The sequence below is a fragment of the Callospermophilus lateralis genome, chromosome 11 (assembly GCF_048772815.1).
Source record: "Callospermophilus lateralis isolate mCalLat2 chromosome 11, mCalLat2.hap1, whole genome shotgun sequence".
Lineage (NCBI taxonomy): Eukaryota > Metazoa > Chordata > Mammalia > Rodentia > Sciuridae > Callospermophilus > Callospermophilus lateralis.
The window spans coordinates 33,092,965-33,114,933 of record NC_135315.1 but is presented as its reverse complement, the minus strand read 5'-3'; the positions used below and the strand labels follow the sequence as shown (position 1 = coordinate 33,114,933).

General features: G+C 34.8%; 1 protein-coding gene across 1 annotated transcript in view; it reads right to left on the bottom strand.

Moving 5' to 3' along the window:
- The window catches only part of Gdpd1 (glycerophosphodiester phosphodiesterase domain containing 1), a 48,169-nt gene that overhangs the window by 13,956 nt on the left and 12,244 nt on the right, over positions 1-21,969 (bottom strand). Inside the window, exons 2-5 of the mRNA XM_076870234.1 lie at positions 19,328-19,370; positions 13,029-13,164; positions 9,169-9,214; positions 368-486 (exon numbers count right to left, since the gene is read on the bottom strand). Coding sequence (XP_076726349.1) covers positions 368-486; positions 9,169-9,214; positions 13,029-13,164; positions 19,328-19,370 — 344 coding nt within the window. The remainder of the gene's footprint in view (positions 1-367; positions 487-9,168; positions 9,215-13,028; positions 13,165-19,327; positions 19,371-21,969) is intronic.

Genomic DNA, 21,969 nt, shown 5'->3' with positions numbered 1-21,969 from the left:
ATTAAACATGTTAAGCCAGAAGGTAATTGTATAAATACCAGAATAATTGGCTCATAGGAGTTTACTTTTATTCATGACTGAAATGTGCCAGCTCACTCTGAAAATAGACTCCCCTCCAGTAAAATGACCTCTATCAAGATGTTATTTAAAACAATGCTGATCCATGGAGTATCACATTTCCTTGAATACTACCAATCTAAGCAGTCAGCTATTCTGACCTTATTTAGTTTGTGAAATTGGATGCAACACACCCTCAGCCTTTCAAGTTGCTGGGATTATGCAACCACCATGCCCAGGTCAAATTAGTTTTTATAGACATATTTCCTTCAACCAGAAAATTTTCAAGAGGAGGCAATGACTCCAGTACCTTCTTAATCAGCACATTGTTGTTGACTTTGATATCGATGTTAATGGGGGTATTAGGAAAGGCATCAAAAACTTCCTTCAGTAATGGAATTCGGTTATCTTTTCCTTCACACTGGCACGCTGAGAAAGCAAGATTTGTAAATGTATTTTTAAAAGGTAATTTACTTTTTTAAAAATAGTTATAGTATGTGTTCATATGAGGACATTTACAAATTGAGGCAAAGCATTAAGAAAAAAAGAATATAATTTAAAACCTAATAGCTTAGATATAACCATGATGACCACTTGGTATACTTTCTTTCTCTACTTTTTTCCTATGCAAAATTTAATATGATTATAATATAGTGTGCCTACAAGAATTTTTTTTTTAATATTTTTATTTTTTAGTTTTCGGCGGACACAACATCTTTGTTTGTATATGGTGCTGAAGATCGAACCCAGGCCGCACACATGCCAGGCGAGCGTGCTACCGCTTGAGCCACATCCCCAGCCCCTGCCTACAAGAATTTAACCTGATTCTTTATGCAAAGATATTTTCATGTTAATACCTTATGTTTATAATTATGATTTATTTTTCTTAAACTTTACATTTTAAGAATTCTGTAGGTTCACATGCAGTTTTAAGATTAATCTACTTTCATCCAGATTTATTTGTGATAACTTCTTGCAAAACCACAGTACCATATCAAACCAGGATACTGACAATGATATAATCCATTGATCTGATTTTATTGTGATTTTATATGGTTTCAAAATACTTCACTGAAGAACTACGCAAAAATTTGATTATTTTAATTTAACCATTCCCCTATTAATTGAGACTGAGATTATTTCTAAAGTTTTGCTAAGAAATCATCATTGAATTTTTCAGAGATTAAGAATAATGTTTGGTCAGGCACAGGGCACACGCCTGTAATTCCAGTGGCATGGAAGGTTGAGGCAGGAGGAGTACAAGTTCAAAGCCAGTCTCAGCAATTTAGTAAGGCCCTAAGTTTCTTTCTTTCTTTTTTTTTTTTGTACCAAGGATTGAACTCAGGGGCACTCGACCACTGAGCCACATCCCCAGCCCTATTTATTTTTTGTATTTTATTTAGAGACAGGGTCTCACTGAGTTGCTTAGCATCTTGCTTTTGCTGAGGCTGCCTTTGAATTTGCAGTCCTCCTGCCTCAGCCTCCCGAGCTGCTGGGATTACAGGTGTATGCCACCACACCTGGATCCTAAGTAAATTTTGAGACACTGTCTTAAAATAAAAAATAAAAATAAAATGGACTTAGGATATGGCTCAGTGGTTAAGTGCCCTTGGATTCAATCCCTGCTCAAAGAAAGAAAATTCAAAGAAAATTTGAAAAAAATTCACAGAAAGAAAGAAAAAATAATGTTCAAGCAAGATAAATACACAGTAATTCAGGACTGTGCTAAAGAATTCTTATCAGTACAATTATTCAAAGAGAATTAAAAGTAAATAGGGGCTAGAGTTGTGGCTCAGTGGTAGTTTACTTGCCTAGCATGTGTGAGGCACTGGGTTCGATTCTCAGCACCATATATAAATAAATGAATAAAATAAAAGGTCTATCAATATCTAAAAAATTTTTTTAAAGTAATAAAAAATTAGAAGGGAATTTTTTTTACTCTTTTCCTAGTCCTTTTGCTTCTAATTATTTATATAACACACTGTATATACCATAAAACCATTGTAAAAATTTTTCCTTTCTAGTCCCAATAATGTGAAGAACTAAATGGTAAAAAATCCTTAATCTCATCCTTATTATAAATTAAGAGAAAGACACATATCAAAAAAGTAAATCTATGTCAAAAAATTAAATTATTTATAATAAGGGCTCATATGAAAAGCAGCATATAAATAAAAAAAAGAGAAGAAATACTCAATTATTGCATTCCTTGTAATTCAGATGGAACTCAAGTGTCATTTTGATGGGACTGTTGATCATTTTGGTTCTGCCTACCTGGCCTGAGTGAATTTATGAACTGTCTGAGACCCTTCATGCATATAACAATATGGACACTGGAAAAGGATTCCTGAAACTCTCAACTGAATGGATTATGTATGTGCTGCCAAGGGTCTATATCTATGTGAAAAAGGTGTCTCGGAGAACAAAGACAACACAGATGAATGAAGAATCAAGAAATGGAGATAGAAAAAAATCAATTATTACTTGAACAACTAGAATGAGTCATGTATGAAGGCATATAACCCCTGGACTTTTTATGAGAACCAATAAATTGCTGAGTACAGTGATTCATGCCTGTAATCCCAGCAATTCAAGAGGCTGAAGTAAAAGAATCACAAGTTTGAGACCAGCCTCAGCAATTTAGCTAGACCCTATTCTCAATATAAAATTTTTTTAAAAAAGGAATTGGGGGTGGGGAGAGAAAGACACACAGAGAAATAACAATACATTCATTTTTATTTACTATGTTTTTGCTTAAATTATCTTGAAATAGTTGTCTAGTGCTTGTTACTGAGACAGTTCAAACTTGTTATAGACTACATAACTAAATTATTGAAAACTATTTATAGTGCATAGTTATTGTTTTGGTCTACTTGGTGTTTTTTCCTACAGAAAACTATAACTCCCTTATTACACAATAGTTCTGATAGGGCTGTCAATTACAGTTCCCTTTCTCCATTCACCCCCATGGGTAGGCCGATCAGAATATTCTTACTTCAAAAGACAACATGAATCATGTTGGCCCAGTCTGTGTCTCAGTGAAAACTTTTTCTTGAAGTTCATAAAGGAGACTGGCTTTCCCTGGCTTGAAGTCACCATGTAGACAGAATATGAATCAATACTTAGAATCAAATTCTTTACCACCTAGACAAAGTCTACCTAAGGCAGAAGTGAATATACCCAAGATACACAGATAAGCAAACCCAAGATGTAGCAAGAGAGTCTTTTTGAGCCTCTGGATTCAATAATGTTCTTTTATTTGTTTGTTTCTTTGCAGACTTGCACATGCTTGGAAGGAGCTCTCCCCCTGAGCTACATCCCCAGTCCTGGATTCAATAATGTTTATTGTTAGATTCACTATCATTCTATATAATCTCTCTCTTTTTTCTCTTGAGCTATTTTAAACTGATATCTTTATTTATAACCTAAAAAATATGAATGTGATATTTCCATTATGCAGTAGCTGCACAAGACTAGGTAGATTTAAAATAATTAATATTAAATAAAATTTAAAGTTCAGTTTCTCAGTTGTACTAGCCACATTTCAAGTACTCAACACACACATATATAGCTATTGGGTATACCAGAAAGTGCAATTACAGATTATTTTCATCACTTTTCAGCAAAAAGTTCCATTTGAACAATGATATTCTAGTTAAGTAATTTTTTTTTTAAAGAGCGAGAGAGAGAAAAGAGAGAGAATTTTTTGATATTTATTTTTCAGTTTTCAGTGGACACAACATCTTTATTTTATTTTTAGGTGATGCTGAGGATGGAACCCAGCGTCCCTTGCATGCCAGGCGAGCGCGTTAGCGCTTGAGCCACATCCCCAGCCCCTTAGGTAAAAATTTTATTGTTGGGGCTGTAGTTGTAGCTTGGTGGTAGAGCAGTTGCCTAGCATGTGTGAGGCACTGGGTTCAATCCTCAGCACCACAATAAATAAATAAATAAATAAATACATAAATACATAAATAAGTAAATTAAATAAAAATATTTGTCCATCTACAACTAAAAAAAATTTTCTTAATTTTTATTGTCTTCCAAGTGTGGAAAAATTAATTTAACATGCCGCAGTCTGGCTGGGCACAAAATCACGAGCCACTCACAGCTTTGTAGATTCAAACAGCAATTCTTTATTCCCGAACTCACACCGGCTGTCTACAAACACATTCTGGGGAAATCCACGTTCTCTCCCAAATCCACCTCCTCTGCCTCCCAAAATACTCTCTCTAAATCCCGGGAGAGACTCAAGGGGAACTCAGGCAGCAGGATACGCCCTATTCCCAGCAGGAATAATCTTAAACCTGGAACCGCCCTAAACCCGGATCCGCCTTGGTCCTTGAGCAAGGTCACCTTACATGCAATGTTACTGCAAAATGTCCTATTTCCAGGAGTCCTTCCACTAAGCAACATGGGGAACGCTGGCAAGGAAATTGTCATACCTACTTGGCTAATGGCTCCCGGCATTAACAGACTAAAAAATTGCCATGGGCCAGACATGGTGGCGCACGCCTGTGATCCCAGCGGCTTGGGAGGCTGAGACAGGAGGATTGTGAGTTCAAAACCAACTTCAGCAAAAAGCAAGACACTAAGCAACTCAACCCTGTCTCTAAATAAAATACAAAATAGGGCTGGGGATGTGGTTCAGTGGTCAAGTGTCCCTGAGTTCAATCCCTGGTACCGCCCCCCCCCCCCAAAAAAAAAAGAATTGCCAAGGGACTATTTACACCCAAGTAAGATAGATATAAGGGTCAGCTTAGAAAAAAGTCAAACAGGAAAAAACTAACTTTGGATCAGCAAAATGACATATAGGTTAAATTAATATAATATTAATACTTAACAGTAAGGGAGTAAGGCAATTAAAATGTATAGTAGGAAAAAAATGTGTGCTATTATGAAGTAAAGATACATAACTTAGATGTCTTGGTCCCTATAGAATGTAGAAAAAGAGTGGGAGAAAGAGAAATTTGTCCTGGTATTGTTCAGGACAGAGGATAACCAGAGCAAGGAAACAGAAGATTACAAGAAGAAAAGTAGTCAGGCACGGTGGCATATGCCTGTAGTGCTTGTAATTTCAGTGAATTGGGAGGCTGTGGCAGGAGAATTACAAATTCGAGGCCTGCCTTGGAAAATTAGGAAGGCCCTAAGCAACTTAGGGAGACCCTGTCTCAAAATTTAAAAAAAAGAAAGGGCTGGGGATGTGGATCAGTGGTAGTGGCGCTGAGTTCAATCCCCAATATCAATTAAAAAAAAAAAAATGTAGCATGCAATAGGTGTGTTGAATGACAATGAATGATGTGGGTCCTACAGTATGCTAGAACTTTTAAACTGTCTATAATCATAGTCAACTCTAGATTATCCAAATTATGAATTTTTTATGAAAACAACAACAAAAAGGGCTACTATAAAGTAAGTAGGATGAGTTGGGTGAGGTGGTGGACACCTGCCCTCCCAGCAGCTTGGGAGGTCAAGGCAGGAGGATTTCCAGTTCAAACCTAGCCTCAGCAACTTAGCAAGGCCCTATTTCAAAATAAAATATAAAAAAATGCTGGGCTGTGGCTTAGTGGTTAAGCACCTTGGGTTCAATCCCAGTAACAATAAAATAAAAGAAAGAAAGTAGGATAGATGATAACGCTTTGGTTAACACTTTTTTATGATTCTTTTTATATAGCCTGTGGCACATTGAAGAATCCCTTTAAAGAAAATAATTACTTGATGAGTCAGAATTTGGTAAGAGATTTAAGAGATGAATGAACATCAAGTGGCTCTGACACACTAAAAATCATCTGAATAGGTTTGGTAAGTGGGTAGGAACAGAAAGTGTGTATAAACATGGCGAACAGAAAGTTCTAGTAATAAATTCCTTTAATTGAAAAACAAAAACAAAAACAAGTACTCTCCAGTAAAGTTGTGAACCACAAAGAGAGCAAAAATTTTGAAATTTATATTCCTCAGGCAGTCTCTCCAATATCTAAAGAAAACTAAACAAGAGTTCTGAGCAGAATATGATAAAAAAAAAAAAAAAAGAACAACTTTCTGACTACTCTGAATTCTGTTTCAAATGCAGTGAACTTCACATTTGAGTCATTGTCCAAAGTCAATTATGATAAGAGTTGAATGGAATATGAATGAAAGTTTATTATTCTTTACAGTTGTCTGAAACCTGAGAGTACCTGGCATGTTAATATAGCATTTGAGGAGACATCTGATGGAGAGGCAATATGGTATACCTGAACACTGGCTGGTAAAGAGGAAATTTATTTCAAATTCTAGCTCTATCATTTACTTGTTGTATGAACTTGATCAAGTTAATTCACATCTTTAGACTTTAGTTTTTAATCTCTAATGGAAAGCAGCATTAGATGGTCTCAAAGTTCTCTTCACATTCAAAAGTTTTATTACTTTATGAAGGAGATATGAAAATCAGAAAAAAGGGACTGAGGATGTAGCTCAGTTGAAGAGCAATGGTCTAGCATATGGAAGGCCCTGGGTTTGATCCCCAGTACCAAGAAAAAGGAAAAAAAAAAAAAGACTCTTTTGCTGCTTAATAATCTTCAGTGACTTTCTAAGCCTAAACACAAGAAAGCCCATACTTCAGATTGTCATTCAGGTACCTAATCTCTCTGCCCCAATCTGTTTTGCTGAGCTCACTAGTGCATGCCTGTAATCCTAGCCACATAGCATGGGAAATATAATCCTATATATTAGGATTATAAACTACGAGAATGAAAATGTGTTTCCTCAAACAAACATAATTTAATGTTACTTACCTGGAAGACAAAATTAAATAAACATCAGATTTAAACATTCTTTAAAAATAGATAATTTTAGCTGTGTGCAGTAGTGCACGCCTGTAATCTCAGCAGTTTAGGAGGCTGAGACAGGAGAATCTCAAATTCAAAGCCAGCCTCAGCAAAAGCAAGGCACTAAGCAACTCAGTGAGTCCCTGTCTCTAAATAAAATACAAAATAGGACTGGGGATGTGGCTCAGTGGTCAAGTACCCCTGAGTTCAATCCTCAATAATAAAAAAATAAAAAAATAAATCTATCTCTCTCTCTCTCTCTCTCTTTAATTTTCTCTCTTTCTGAGGTATTGGGGATCAAAACAGGGACCTTGAGCATTCTACGCAAGCACTCAATCACTAAGCCATAAGCATAGTCCTATACTGGCTAATTTTAAATTTAGTTCATGAAGTAGTTACTGTTCTTTTAAAAAATTAATATCAATAGATCCAATCACAACAAAAGAAACAACAGAGGGAAGATACAACCTATAGAATGGAAAAAAAATACTTGCAGATATACGTTTGCCAAGAGATATTTTGTGTTTATATTGTTATATTTTATATCTAGAATAGTAAAGCAAAACAAAGCAAAACTCAAAAACAAATAATCTGATTTTAAAATGGGCAAAAAATTTAAGAGGCATTCTCCAAAAGAAGATATATAAATAACCAACAGGTATGAAAAAATATCACTAATCATCAGGGCAGTGCAAGTCTAAGCCACAATGAGATATCGCTTCACTCCATATAAGATAGCTGGTATCAAAAGGACAAAAGAAAACAAGTACTGGTGAGGATGTGGAGAAAAAGGAATCTTGCACACTGTTGGTGAGAATGAAGTATAGCCATTATGGAAAACAGTTTGGAGGTTCCTAAAAATTTTTAAATTTTCCTATTAAATGATGCAGCAATCCTATCACTTAGTATATATTCAAAAAAAATAACATCAGTATGTGAAAGAGATATCGGATTCCCAAGTTTACTGATACTATTCACAGTAACCAAGATATAGAATCAACCTAATTGTCCAATAATGGATGAATAGATAAAGAAAACATGGTGTATATGTACATATATACAACATAATAATACTGTTCTCTCATTTGCAACAACATGGATGAACCTGGAAGACATTATGCTAAATAAAATAAACCAGACACAGAAAGACAAATATTATACGATTTCCCTCATATGTAATGAGTCTAAAAATGTTGATTTAATACAAGTAGCCAACAAAATAATGGTTACCAGAGGCTGGGGAAAGGAGAAGAAAGGCTAGCCAATTGATTTAAAGTTACAGTTAGAAAAGAACAAGTTCTAGTGTTCTATTACTCAGTAGGGTAACTATAGTTAACAAAAAGGTATTGTCTATTTCAAAAATAGCCAGAAGAGAGGATTTTAAATGTTTCCACCACATAAAAAAAAAGATAAATGTCTGAGATGACAAACATGCTAATTACCCTGATTGATCATTACATAATGCACATAATGTATTGAAACATAACACTGTATCCCACAAATATGTACAATTGTTATGTATCAATGAAAAATCAAAATTAAAAATTGCAAAAGTTATAAAAATAGATTCTTGATATTTTCACAAGGATTCAACAATATGCAAACCATACCAAGGTACATAACATGCAGCCTCTTGTAGTTTTATTGACTTACATATTTGAATCACTCAAAATGGGAAGCCAACTTGTGATATTGGTAGGCTACACCTGCTTAGCGCTTATATCTCTAAGTGGTGTATTTTCCACTCTAATGTGCAGTAACTAATAAATTAGGCAAGGAGACACTTTTCTTTGGGAGAAATACTCCCTCTAATGAAAGAAAACCATTAAATTGCTAGGAAATAGTTTGAGTAATAAAAGTCTTTTCAATCATTTAAAATATGGCACAGCTGAATGACAGAATTGACAGTTAAAGAACTAGAAAGATCTGCAAGAGAGGTCCTTTCTACTTCTTTTTACTTATTTTTTATTCATGATGGATGACTACTATAAGTTATGGCAATATTCTAGAATTGAAGCTTTAGAAGTGCAAAATATTCCCAATAATATTCAAGTTTCCTACAATTAGTATTCCAGCTTGAATTAATTTTATGTGAATTTAAATAAAGAGACCTAGTTAAATGGTTGGGCCTAATCATCTTTGGATCAGATGACTATCAAGGTCGAATATTTGTAGTTCTGAGAGAATAAGCTTACAGAACAGTACTTTTAACAAGAAGATAACTATTATAAGAGGACACAGATGGGCTTCTCAGCATAAATGAATATACTTTAATGTCAATGTTTAAGTGATAAATGAGAAATATTACCTCTTTGAAATGGGACGTCCAGTTTACCAAGGTAAGACGGGAGCTCCTTAAAAAAATATGATTGAAAAAAGTTATCTCTCAAAAGTAAAATGTATTTTGTCTTATGTTAAGACATGAAATAAAAGTTTGCTTCTTTGAAAAATGAGTGAACAAAACATAAATTTACCTAGGCAAATTAATAATTTAATTCTATCACCTACAAGAAGTCTATAGTATTTATATTTAATATAGACCTTTTCTCAACATTTCAGTAGAAAAATATCCACTATGGATAATTCAAGGAAAAAGAAAAATACCTAACAATCATACAGAAAAATATTTAAGCTCATTAATAATCAAATAAATTCTAATTAAAATTTAATCTAGCAAACCAGAAAATTTATTGTATAAATATAATTTTATATAAATATAACTAATTAATGATAATTACAATGACTAATAATGGTAAGGGCACAGCAAAATGGGAATTTTTTACTCTTAAAATCTTATAATAAGCAAGCAGGAGTGGCTGAGGGTGTAGCTCAGTGTAGAGTTCATGTTTAGCATGTGCAAGGCCCTGGTTTTATTTTTTTGTTATTGTTTATTTATTTATTTGTTTGTTTGTTTGTTTTGGGCACTGAGGACTGAACCCAAGGGCATTCAACCACTGAGCCACATCCCCAGCCCTATTTTGTATTTGATTTAGAGACAGGGTCTCACTGAGTTGCTTGGCAACTAGCTTTTTTTTTTTTCTTTGATATATAATGAATTTTTTTTTTTTTTAAAGAGTGAGAGAGAGGGAGAGAGAGAATTTTGATATTTATTCTTTAGTATTTGGCGGACACAACATCTTTGTTTGTATGTGGTGCTGAGGATCAAACCCAGGCCGCACGCATGCCAGACGAGCGTGCTACCGCTTGAGCCACATCCCCAGCCCCCAAATTTAATGAATTTTGAGACATGAATACAATCATGTAGCTTCCACTACAATCAAAATAGAAGCAGTTCTATAATTTCCCCTCCCACAGTTTCCTTGCTACCCACTGCAGTCGTACCCTCCTCCTTCTCCCAACCACTGACAATGACTGATCTCCATCTTTATAGTTTTGCGTTCTCTAAAATGTCCATTAAAATGGAATCATTCAGGATTACCTTTTCGGATCTGGCATCTTCCACATTAGAAAAATGTATTTTGAGGTTTTCTCATGTTGTGTGCATCAGTGATTCATTCCTTTTTATTGTTGAATAGGTATTCCATTGTATGAATGTACTTGTTTATCTATTCACCATTGAAGGACACTAGGGTTGTTTCTAGTTTCTGTTTATGAATAAAGCCGTTACAAATATTCTCCCCAAATAGGTTTTTGTATGAACAAAAGTTTTTGTTTCTCTTGAGTAAATATGTTGGAGTGGGATTTCTGGGTCCTATGCTCAGGACATATACAACTTAATATAAAAAAAAAAAAAAAAACTGCCTATTTTCCAAAGTGACCGTATCACTTTGTACTTGCACCAGTAATGTATAGAAATTCTAATTCTGAATCTTCACCAACATTTGATATCACTTTTTTCTTATTTTAGCTATACTACACATGTAATAGAATCTATTTCGATTATAATTTGCAGTTCCCTGATGACTAGTGATTTGGGGGATATTTTCCTGTGCTTATTTACCATCTGTATATCTTCTTTAGTAAAGTGTCTGTTCAGATTTTTGCCTATTTAAAAATAGATTCATTTCCTTATTGTTGAATTTTAAGAGTTTTTTATTCTTTTTGGGATGGGGCAGGTAACTGTGGATTGCATCCAGGGTTGCTTCACCACTGAGCTACATCCCCAGCCCTTTTTTAATTTTTATTATTTTTTGAAACAGGGTCCCACTAATTTGCTTATGGCCTTGCTAAGTTGCTGAAGCTGGCTTGGCAACTAGCTTTTGCTGAGGCTGGCTTTGATCTCAAAATCCTCCTGTCTCAGCCTCCTGAGCTGCTGAGAATACAGGTGTGAGCCACTGTACTTGGATGCTCGCTAATTTTTTTGGTGCTAGGGGTTAAAACCAAGGCTTTGCCCAGTGCCATGGTGCATGACTGTAATCCCAGTGCTCAAGAGGCTGAGACAAGAGGATTTCCAGTTCAAAGCTAGCCTCAGCAAAAACTAGTTTCTAAGCAACTCCGTGAGGCTCTGTCTCTAAATATAATACAAAACAGGGCTAGGGATGTGGCTCAGTGGTTGAGTGCCCCTCCACCAAAAAAAAAAAAAAAAAAAAAAAGCAAGCAGGCAATAGGAAACTGTAATATATATTATTAAAGACAATAATGATAATATTTCTAATCTTTTAACCAATATTTTTCCTTCTAGGGAAATAATTAACTTTAAATTTAGAGAAAAATTCATACAAATAACTTTAATATAAATGTTTATGTATTTATAAGTATATTCTTATTTTCAAAAGTAACTTCATACTAGTGTCTAAAGATAAAGCTTTATCTTTACACATAGTGATATTCAATACAGTGAAAATTTACAGCCAATGCTGTGTCCAATAGAAAACTGGTTAAAAATAACTACAGATTTACTCAATGCAACAACTGCAGTCATTTCAAATATTTATGAAAAATAAGCATGGAACCTGCAAGGTTAAACACTGTATACTTCCAAATATGTGACATTTTGGAAAATGCAAAACTATGGAGATAATAAAAAGATTAGTGTTTTCAGGGGATGGGAGAAGAGGGGGGATAAATAAAAAGCATAGAGGATTTTGGAAGCAGTGAAACTATTTTGTGTGATAGTATAAAAAGTGGATAAATGTCATTAAATGTCTAATATCTAAACCACAGGATGTACAGGATCAAGAATGAACTCTAATGTATAAACTATGGACTTTGGGTGACATCAATTATAACAAATGTGCCACTTGGTATGGATGTTGGTAGTGGGGAAGGATGTGCTTCTGTGGGTTGGTTGGTTGGTAAGGACATGGGTATTCAGTATTTCCACTAAATTTTGCTGTGAACTCAAAACTTCTCTAACAAAAGCCTGTTTTTTAAAAAAAACATGGAAAATGTTTATACTGTTAAAGTGTTTAAAACAATGTGCATAATATGTAGTGAAAACAAAATTCTGAAAAAATAACAAGGTATACATATAGATAGTGTTCCGTTAACAGGAGTTTGCTATAGGTGGTAAAAGAAAGCATTGTTTCCCTTCATTTATCAGTATTTACTAAAGTGAGTGTATAAACCATTATGATCAAATTTTAAAATGGTGCTTTTTAAAAAATGTTTAGTTATAGATGGACATAATACCTTTGTTTATTTTTACTTGGTGCTAAGGATCGAACCTAGTGCCTCACACATGCTAGAAAAGCACTCTACCACTGAGCCACAACCCCACCCCTAAATGGTGCTTTCTTATACTTGAAGACCAAAAATAATTCATTTCCTTAATATGAATTGACTAAATTTAACAAGTTGAATTCCAGTAGCTTTACATTTGAGGACTTGTAATTTTATTAAAATATTTATAAAAACAAGTCTTCATGGATGTATTTGTAAAGTATAAAGTCCTCAATGGGAGTTAGGGTAATTTTAAAAAATTCTTTTGACATTTATTATTTAAATATAAAAATATTATTTTTTAAAGTTACTGACTGAAGCAATGTCTGGCATTCACTGCCTTAAAAAAATCTTACCCAGGTGGGAGTTGTGGCTCAGTGGTAGAGCACTTGCCTAGCATGTGTGAGGCACTGGGTTCGATTCTCAGAACCACATAAAAATAAATTAATAAATGAAGTAAAGGTCCATCAACAATTTTTAAAACACTAAAAAAACACTTTACCCTAATATATACTAGACATTAGTTTATCATTCATTTTTACTTACACAATATTTGAGATCAGAGATGTTTACATTGACCCCAGTTGATCTCTTCAGGTTCTCATCATGTGATACTACAACTTGTTCATCTTTTGTGATATGGCAGTCCAATTCCAACATATCAGTTCCAATTGTGACTGCACTGAAGAAATAAAGAGAAAAACGACAACCTAAAACTTACGCAAACATTTAGGTTACATGCATTAGATATAATAATTCAGTTACAAACCCAAATATTCTGTAATACTGAACTATATCCTCAACAACATCATTTATCAACATTCATTGATGTGATCTTAATTAAAATAAGTGAATAATGTTGCCTTCTTTCCATAACCAGCTATCCTTAATCCTGGAAACTCTAGATCATGGAAAGAATATGTGGCCAGAAGTTCAGAGACTTGGAAACCAATTTCTGATTTGTTATGAAGTTGTATAACTTTGGGCAAATAAATTTCCCTCTGAGAGCCACATCTAAAAAATGAGAGGATTGCTGGGCGTGATGGCGAATGCCTGTAATCCCAGCCATTTGGGAGGCTAAGGCAGGAGGATTCCAAGTTTGAGACCAACCTCAGCAATTTAGCAAGGACCTAAGGATTTAGTGAGACTCTGTTTCAAAATAGAACAAAAGAAAAGGGCCAGGGATGCGGCTCAGTGGTTAAGCAACCCTGGGTTCAATCCCTGGAGGGAAAAAAAAAAGTGAAAGAGAGAGGATTAAGAAATAAGACAATGCTGACTATTTGCTTTTATCTTATTGGAAGTTCTAATAATGGGCAAGAAAAAATTCAAATTGAAAGGAACAAGTAAAGTCATCTCTGATCACAGAAGACATGATCTTACATATAGAAAATCCTGGGTTAGAGGTATTGCTTAGTGGTAGAGCTCTTCCTTAGCATGTGAAAGGCCCTGGGTTCAATCCTCAGCCACAAGCCTCCTACTCCCCAAATCCCAAAGATCCTATAAAAATATTCTTAGAACTAACAGATGAATCTAAGAAAGTTGTTGGATTTTTTTTTTTTTTTTTGAGAGAGAGAGAGAGAGAGAGAGAGAGAGAGAGAGAGAATATTTTAATATTCATTTTTTAGTTTTTGGCGGACACAACATCTTTGTTTATATGTGGTGCTGAGGATCGAACCCAGGCCGCAAGCATGCCAGGCGAGCGCGCTACCGCTTGAGCCACATCCCCAGCCCAGTTGTTGGATTAACACACAAAAATTAATTGTGTTTCTATACATTAATAATGAATAGTCTGAAAAGGAAACTAAGAAAACAATTTTATTTACAATAGCATCAAAAACATTAAAACACTCAGGAGTTAACCAAGGAGGCGAAAGACTTGTATAATGAAAACTATAAAACACTTCAAAAAGAAGTTAAAGATATGTAGATATGGATGTGCAACTATAATAAATGTACTTAAGATATTAATACTACTCAAAGCAATCTGCAGATTTGTGGCAATTCCAGCAAAATCCCAATTATTATTTTTTTCAGAAATAGAAAAATCCATCCTAAAATTCAAATGGAATTTCATAGGGTCCCAAATAGACAAAACAATCTTAAAAACTAAAAAGTTGAAGGACCCATACTTCTCTATTTCAAAATTTAATACTGTAATCAAAAGAGTGTGGTAATGATATAAAGAAAAACATATATGGATATAACAAATGCATGTGGACCGGACAGAGAACTCAGAAATGAGCTCTCATAAAGATGCAGAGACCATTGAATAAAAAAATGAACCAGTTTTAACAAATGATGCTAGGGAAACTGATATTCACATTTAAAGAACAAAGTTGGGCAGGAGATGTGGCTCAGGATAGAGTGCTTGCCTAGCATGGTATTGGATTCAATCCCTAGTACTGCAAAAAATAAAATAAAATCTTTTTTAAAAAGTTAAAATGATAGTGTTTGCTTGTTTGTTTTTGGTATGGGGGAATAAAACCTAGGGGTGCTTTACCACTGAATTACATCTCCAGCTCCTTTTATTTTTATTTTGAGACAGGCTCTCTCTAAATTGTCAAGCCTGTCCTTGAATTTGTGATCCTCCTGCCTCAGCCTCGTGAATTGCTGGAATTACAGGTGTGTGTCATGACACTAGGCCTGATTTAGGTTTTATACAAATTTCCAAGTCAGTTAACAAGCAACCTTATCAATAAATATACACTCCCATTGCAGAGATGAGATAATTAGTATTACAGTAACCAGATACTATAAAAATTTATCATGAGAATCAGGGCACTGATTAATTACTTTGACTGTCTGCCAATTTACATTTCCAAATATTGCTAATACAATTTGCTTCTTTCTCCTACCATTCATGTTGGTACTAGAGGGATCACATTGTCTTCTGGGTATTTACAAAGGCAGCCTAGTTTAATAACCTACTTTTATTAGCTCTTAAGAACCAGATTTTACATTCCCAAGGGCTTAGTGACTCTGTGTGTGTGTGTGTGTGTGTGTGTGTGTGTGTGAGAGAGAGAGAGAGAGAGAGAGAGAGAGAGAGATATTGAGATGATTCCTTAGTTTTGGGTTTTATGTTTACTGTGAAGGGGGTTCTGTTTCCTTTATCTGTCTTTTGCTAAAATTCTGTTTTGTTTTTGGAATGCACTATTCTGTATCTGATTCAATGAGCAACTAGTAAGAGCCTATCAGTGTGAGAGCCTGAGCGAGATGTTAGGAAGTGAGGGATCAATAAAAAGGATTTTTGCTCCTAAGGAGAAGAGCCATATTTATACTACAAAGGAGATAGTGTTTGTGAAAGCATCTTATAAACCACATTAAAGGACTTTTTATAAATTGTGAGATGGAATTCTTGGTCAAAATTACTTCTCTAGTCACACTCTAACATAATGAATTAATTTTCAATATATCTCTAAAGTCCTTTCAATCTCCTAGATATATCTTGTCCACATTAATGTCACATCTTAATCTCAAACATTCCACATTTTTTTTTTTTTTTTGGAAGTAGGGTGTGAACTCATTGGTTCTCAACCACTGAGCCATATTCCCAGCCCTATTTTGTATTTTATTTAGAGACAGGATCTCACTGAGTTGCTTAGTGCTTCGCTTTTGCTGAGGCTGCCTTTGAACTCACGATTCTCCTGCTGCAGCCTCCCTACCCACTGGGTTTACAGGCTTCCACCACTGCACCCGTCCAACATTCCACATTTAAAAAATAATTTTTTGGGCTGGGGATGTGGCTCAAGCAGTAGCGCGCTCGCCTGGAATGCGTGCGGCCCGGGTTCGATTCTCAGCACCACATACAAACAAAGATGTTGTGTCCGCCGAAAACTAAAGAATAAATATTAAAAAATTCTCTCTCTCTCTCCCTCTTTCTCACTCTCTCTCACTCTTTCTTTAAAAAAAAATAAAAAATAAAAAATAATTTTTCTTTCTTCAAATATAGCTCTTTCAGTCTTATTATTGTTTCAATTTCCTGGTTAATCTAAACCATGCTTCCTCCCACCAACTACTTACACTTTCTCTAATATGTCATCATCTTAAACTCCATGTTATATATGCTTTGTGAAATACATATCTAAATTAACACATAAATAAGATCTAAATTTTAGCCAGCCATCACTTTTTTATTATTTCTCCTCCAGATAATAAGGATTAGGGCCTGGTGCATTGGTGCAAACCTGTAAACCCAGCAGCTCAGGAGGCTGAAGCAGGAGGATTACAAGTTCAAAGCCAGCCTCAGCAAAAGCAAGGCACTAAGCAACTCTGTGAGACCCTGTCTCTAAATAAAATACAAAATAGGGCCAGGGATGTGGCTCAGTGGTCGAGTGCTCTGAGTTCAATCCCTAGTACCTCTCCTCCCCCAAAAATAATAATAAAGATTATCTTCCTCTCACTTAAGCACAGTTTCTGTCTTTTGCTGATCATGTATTATAATTCCTTCACTTTAAAAAAAAAATCTTTCTTTTTTATTTTAATGTGGTGCTGAGGATCAAACCCAGTGCCTCACGCATGCCAGGCAAGCTCTCTACCTCTGAGCCACAACCCCAGCCCCATCCTTTACTTTTTAATAAATGGTACCTTGAAAATATTATGTTTAAATAATTTTTCTTGTATTTTCTTTCTTTCTTCTTTTAAACTCTCCTCCTTCTTTTTGAGACAGGATCTCACGATGTTGCCCAGGCTGGTCTGGAACTCTGCAACTCCTGAGCTAAAATAATCCTCTTGCCTCAACCTCCCAAGTAGCTGGGACTATAAGTATGTACCCACCACGCAGATATGTTTGAGAGAGGAGGGAAGCTTCTAAGTGTCCCAGCAGTTAAACAATAAAATATTTATAAATGAAACAAAAAAAAGTACAATCAAAAAGTATGTATTAGGCATTGTGGCACAACCCTGTCATCTCAGCAACTCCAGAGACTGAGGCAAGAGGATCACAAGTTTGAGGCCAGCCTTAGTAACTTAGAAAGACAATTTCTCAAAATAAAAAATAAAAAGGGATAGGGATGTGGCTTAGTGGTTAAGTGTCTCTGGGTTTAATCAGTACAAAACAAAAAAAGATTTAAAAAATGTGATACTTTTGGGCTGGGGTTATGGTTCAGTGGCAGAATGCTTACCTAGCACATGTGAGGCACTGGGTTCGGTCCTCAGCATCACATAAAAATAAATAAATAAAATAAAGGCAATGTGTCTATCTACAACTAAAATTTATTTTTAAAATGTGATATTTTCAAGTGTACTTCTTTAGAAATAACTTACTATATAACCTAGTGTTTCAATTTCATTAAAAAAAAAGAGTGATGGGTAAAAATTTAACAAAGAATATGGGGAAAAACTTTCAAAATAATGTGCTTCCAACATAAAGAATACTAAAATTATTTAAAGTTATGGGCAGTTTCTCCCAAATAAATCCCAGCCCACATATGATAAAGTGATAGTGTATGCACATACACAGGCACCTGTATAGAAAAATATACACATAAAATTATATACTCATATTTAGCTATAGATAACTTGCTAGATAAACAATCTAAGTAGGGAAAATAATTTAAATTAAAATATTCACATTAATCTGTGACAGTAGAAAAGATTTTGCATTTTTGTAAAAGACTTTTGAGATCATAACCAACAGGAAAAGTAAGAAATGACAAGTAGAGGGATTCAGATGAAACTAGAAGCAGTACCTTCAAGTCTGATAACAGGAAAAATAATCTATTAGCCTTTTTATAAGTCTTTGGTGAGAAGCAGAACAAAAACTTAGTTCAAATTCTCCTGGGCTGAGGTCGTAGTTCAGTAGTAGAATGAGTGGTTACAGTGCACAAGTCCCTGGGTTCCATCCCAGCACCATCAAAAATAAGTAAATAAATAAACAAAGAAACAAATAAAATTCAATTAAGAAGAAAAATTCTGATTTCTTAGTCCAAATTATACACATTAAAAATGCTCAAAATTGCTCAAGAGTTTGGGACCACGTAGCAAAATCCTATCAAAATTCTATAAGTCTCAGGCTGGGGTTGTGGCTCAGTGGTAGAGCACTCACCTAGCATGTTTGAAGCCCTGAGTTCGATCCTCAGCACCACATAAAAATAAATAAAATAATGCTATTGTGTCCAACTCTAACTAAAAAAATAAAATATTTTTAAAAATTCTATAAGTCTCAAAATTATATAAGAAATTCCTTTTCTCATTAAATATGAATAGGTAATGTCTTTCATTGGAGGTAGTTTTTCAGGGAAAGAAAAACAGTGTTCTCACCATTATCACAGAGTGATAATAGTAATTGACTTTAAGACAGAGAACAAGAGTAGCCATCAGTCTTCATTCCTGTCTCCTATAGCTTCTCTGTGAAGTGCTCTATAAAACATATATATGAAATGTGAATCAACTCTAAATAGAAAAATTTTAATTTATCTTATTTAAAAAAATAAGATCAACACTCATGAGGGTTCCAAGAAGAGTACCAGATTGCAGGTTCAGGTCTGTAACTAAAACTCATGGGCACAAAGACACAATCCTTTTCATAAACAGCAGCCGATGTAACAGTTGTTTTGTTTTCTCTTTCTCTCCAAGACTAATTAGCATTATACACAGTATGTTCCTTGTTACAAATGTCTTCTTTTAGCTTTGGAACTATAGTATCTTTGATTACTCAAAACTCTGATTTAGTTTTTCAGTTATACAGAAGCCAAACACTCTTTATAAAACACTTCAGACTAAATTAAAAAATGGGGTTTTATAGAAACAACTACTACAAATGGATGCTACACATATAGTATCTTTGCTCTGTTAATCACAACACTTTAATGATAAACTGTAAAAGAGTATTTTTTTAATATACTTACTGCTGAAAGGCTTCCATTGTATTCTCCAAATTTTCTCCAGCACCTGTGGAGACATTAAATTCAAACTTCATTTAATTAGCTATTTTAAACATTTTATTTTTCTAGAAATTTTAGTATAATGAATCCTGATGCTTATTTATTATGTAGATATTATAGTACATGTGTTTTTTAAAGAGCGCACAGTATTTTGATTCTTTAAAATTTGTTTTTGTTTAGCTACACCAGTAGGAATCAAAGATCAAAAGTGGTAGAGCCATTGCCTAGCATGCTAGAGGTCCTGGATTCAATCCTAAGTACTAGGAAAAAAGAAAAGAAAAGAAAATCAAAATAGCCACAGAAATTCAGGAGGGCTAGAAGAACCTAAAGGTGATGTTTAAGCTCTTGTTGGTTAAGTTTTCTCTATATATCCTCATAATCTCTTATGAACATCTCTACCAAGGCATTTATCACAGTGTAGCAAAAATCTCCCCTCCTTATCTCATGAATTACCAAAAAGAAGTGACTTTTAATCACCTTGGCAGAAGGCAATATAGTGTAACAGCTGAGGATGAGGCTGTAGAGTTAGGATGCCTGATCTCAAATTTTTTAATATTTGGATGACTTTAGGAAAGTCACCTCACCTCTCCATGGTTGAACTTGCTTCTTTATTAGAATGATAATGATAGTCCTACCTCATTGGATTGGTATAATTAAATGAGTTAACATGCAAAGTGCAATATGTCATAAATTCTAAAAATGATAGCTTTTCACTTTTGAACATTTCTGAAGTTGGAGTACATCTGTCAATGGATGGTGTCTAATAGTTTAATTGGAAAGCTTTTCTCTTAACAGTACATAAAAAAATGTATCTTAAAATCAATGGCATTAAATTCAGTGAAACACTGTAGTGGGCATTCAGTGAAAGTGAAGAATTATTGTTATTACAATTGCCATTATCATAGAGTAACTCCTAAAGAGTACTTGGTGTATGTCCATTAATGGGAAGAGTGGATAATAGTTAATGACGAAAAGGACATATTTTGATATGAATATACAGAAAGATAAAAAATTATCCAATGTTATATACTAGGTAAAGAATCAATTAGTGATACAAATGCTAGCCAAAACATGGTGGTGCTGGGGATTGAACCTAGGGCCTTGTACAAGCACTCTACCAACTGAGCTATATCCCCAGCCTACTTTTTATGTATTTTTAACCTAAAAGATTTCAGTACTGGCTGGGGTTGTAGCTCAGTGATAGAGCACTTGCCTTGCATGTATGAGGCACTGGGTTCAATTCTCAGCACCACACAAAAATAAATACGTAAAATAAAGATATTGTGTCCATCTACAGTTAAAAATATATTTTTAAAAATTCAGTACTTTTAAATAATTGATGAAATGCCCACAGGGAAAAAAAAAAACTTCACAAAAACAGTGAATTTTAGTGGGGCCTAGTGGTCCATGTCCTTAATCCCAGCAACTCAGGAGGCTAAGGCAGGAGGATTGCTAGTTCAAGGCCAGCTTCAGCAATTTGGTAAGGCCCTAAGCAACTTAGCAAGACCTTGTCTCAAACACGAAAATAAGGGGCTGGGGATGTGGCTCAAGCGGTAGCGTGCTTGCCTGGCATGCGTGCAGCCCGGGTTTGATCCTCAGCACCACATACAAAGATGTTGCGTCCACTGAAAACTAAAAAATAAATATTAAAAAATTCTCTCTCTCTTTAAAACAAAACAAACAAACAAAAAACAGGGAAATAAAAAGGGCTGGTGATGTGATTCAGTGATTAAGCACACTGGGTTCAATCCCAGGTAACAAACAAACAAAAACCAATTATTTACTTTTCTCCTACCTCAGCCTCCTGAGTAGCTGGGATTATAGAAAAGCACCACCTGCCTAGCTTCTTCTTTTTCTTTTTGGTTCGGGGGAGTGAAACCAGGGGTACATAACCACTGAGCCACATCCCCAGCCTTTTTCTGTATTTTATTTAGAGACAGGGTCTCACTGAGTTACTTGGGGCCTCGCTAAATTGCTGAGATTGGCTTTGAACTTGCCATACTCCTGCCTTACCCTCTGGAGCCCCTATGATTACAAAGAGCACCATCATGCCTGGCCTGCCTGGCTTCTTAACAGGAAGAGTCAATTCAAGTTCAGGATATAGTTTAAGTATTAACATTTAAATGTTTTTTAAACAAAATGAGGACCAGTAGCGCATGCCTGTAATCCCAGACTCTTGGGAGGCTGAGCAGGAGGATCTTGAATTCCAGGCCAACCTGGGCAATGGGCTGTAGCTGTAGCTCAGTGACAGGGCACTTGCCCGTCACATGTGAGACACTGGGTTCCATCCTTAGCACAACATAAAATAAAGACATGCTGTTTATCTACAATGAACTACAAAAAAAATAGATAAATAAATAAAAAAAATTTAAAAAAAGAAAAGAAGATGTTTTATAAAAAAAAATACCATTTGAACATATCCATGAGAATGTTAAAATTTCCTTGTTATATTGTTAGGTTGTAGTTTCATGACAACCTAATTAATAATTAACAGAAACAAATTGTTCTAAAGTTCCATTAGTTTTGTAGAAAGGGATACCTATGTGAAAAAAGCTAGTTTGATTTGGGTTCACTTTTCATTACTAAAGCATAATAGAAAACAGTTA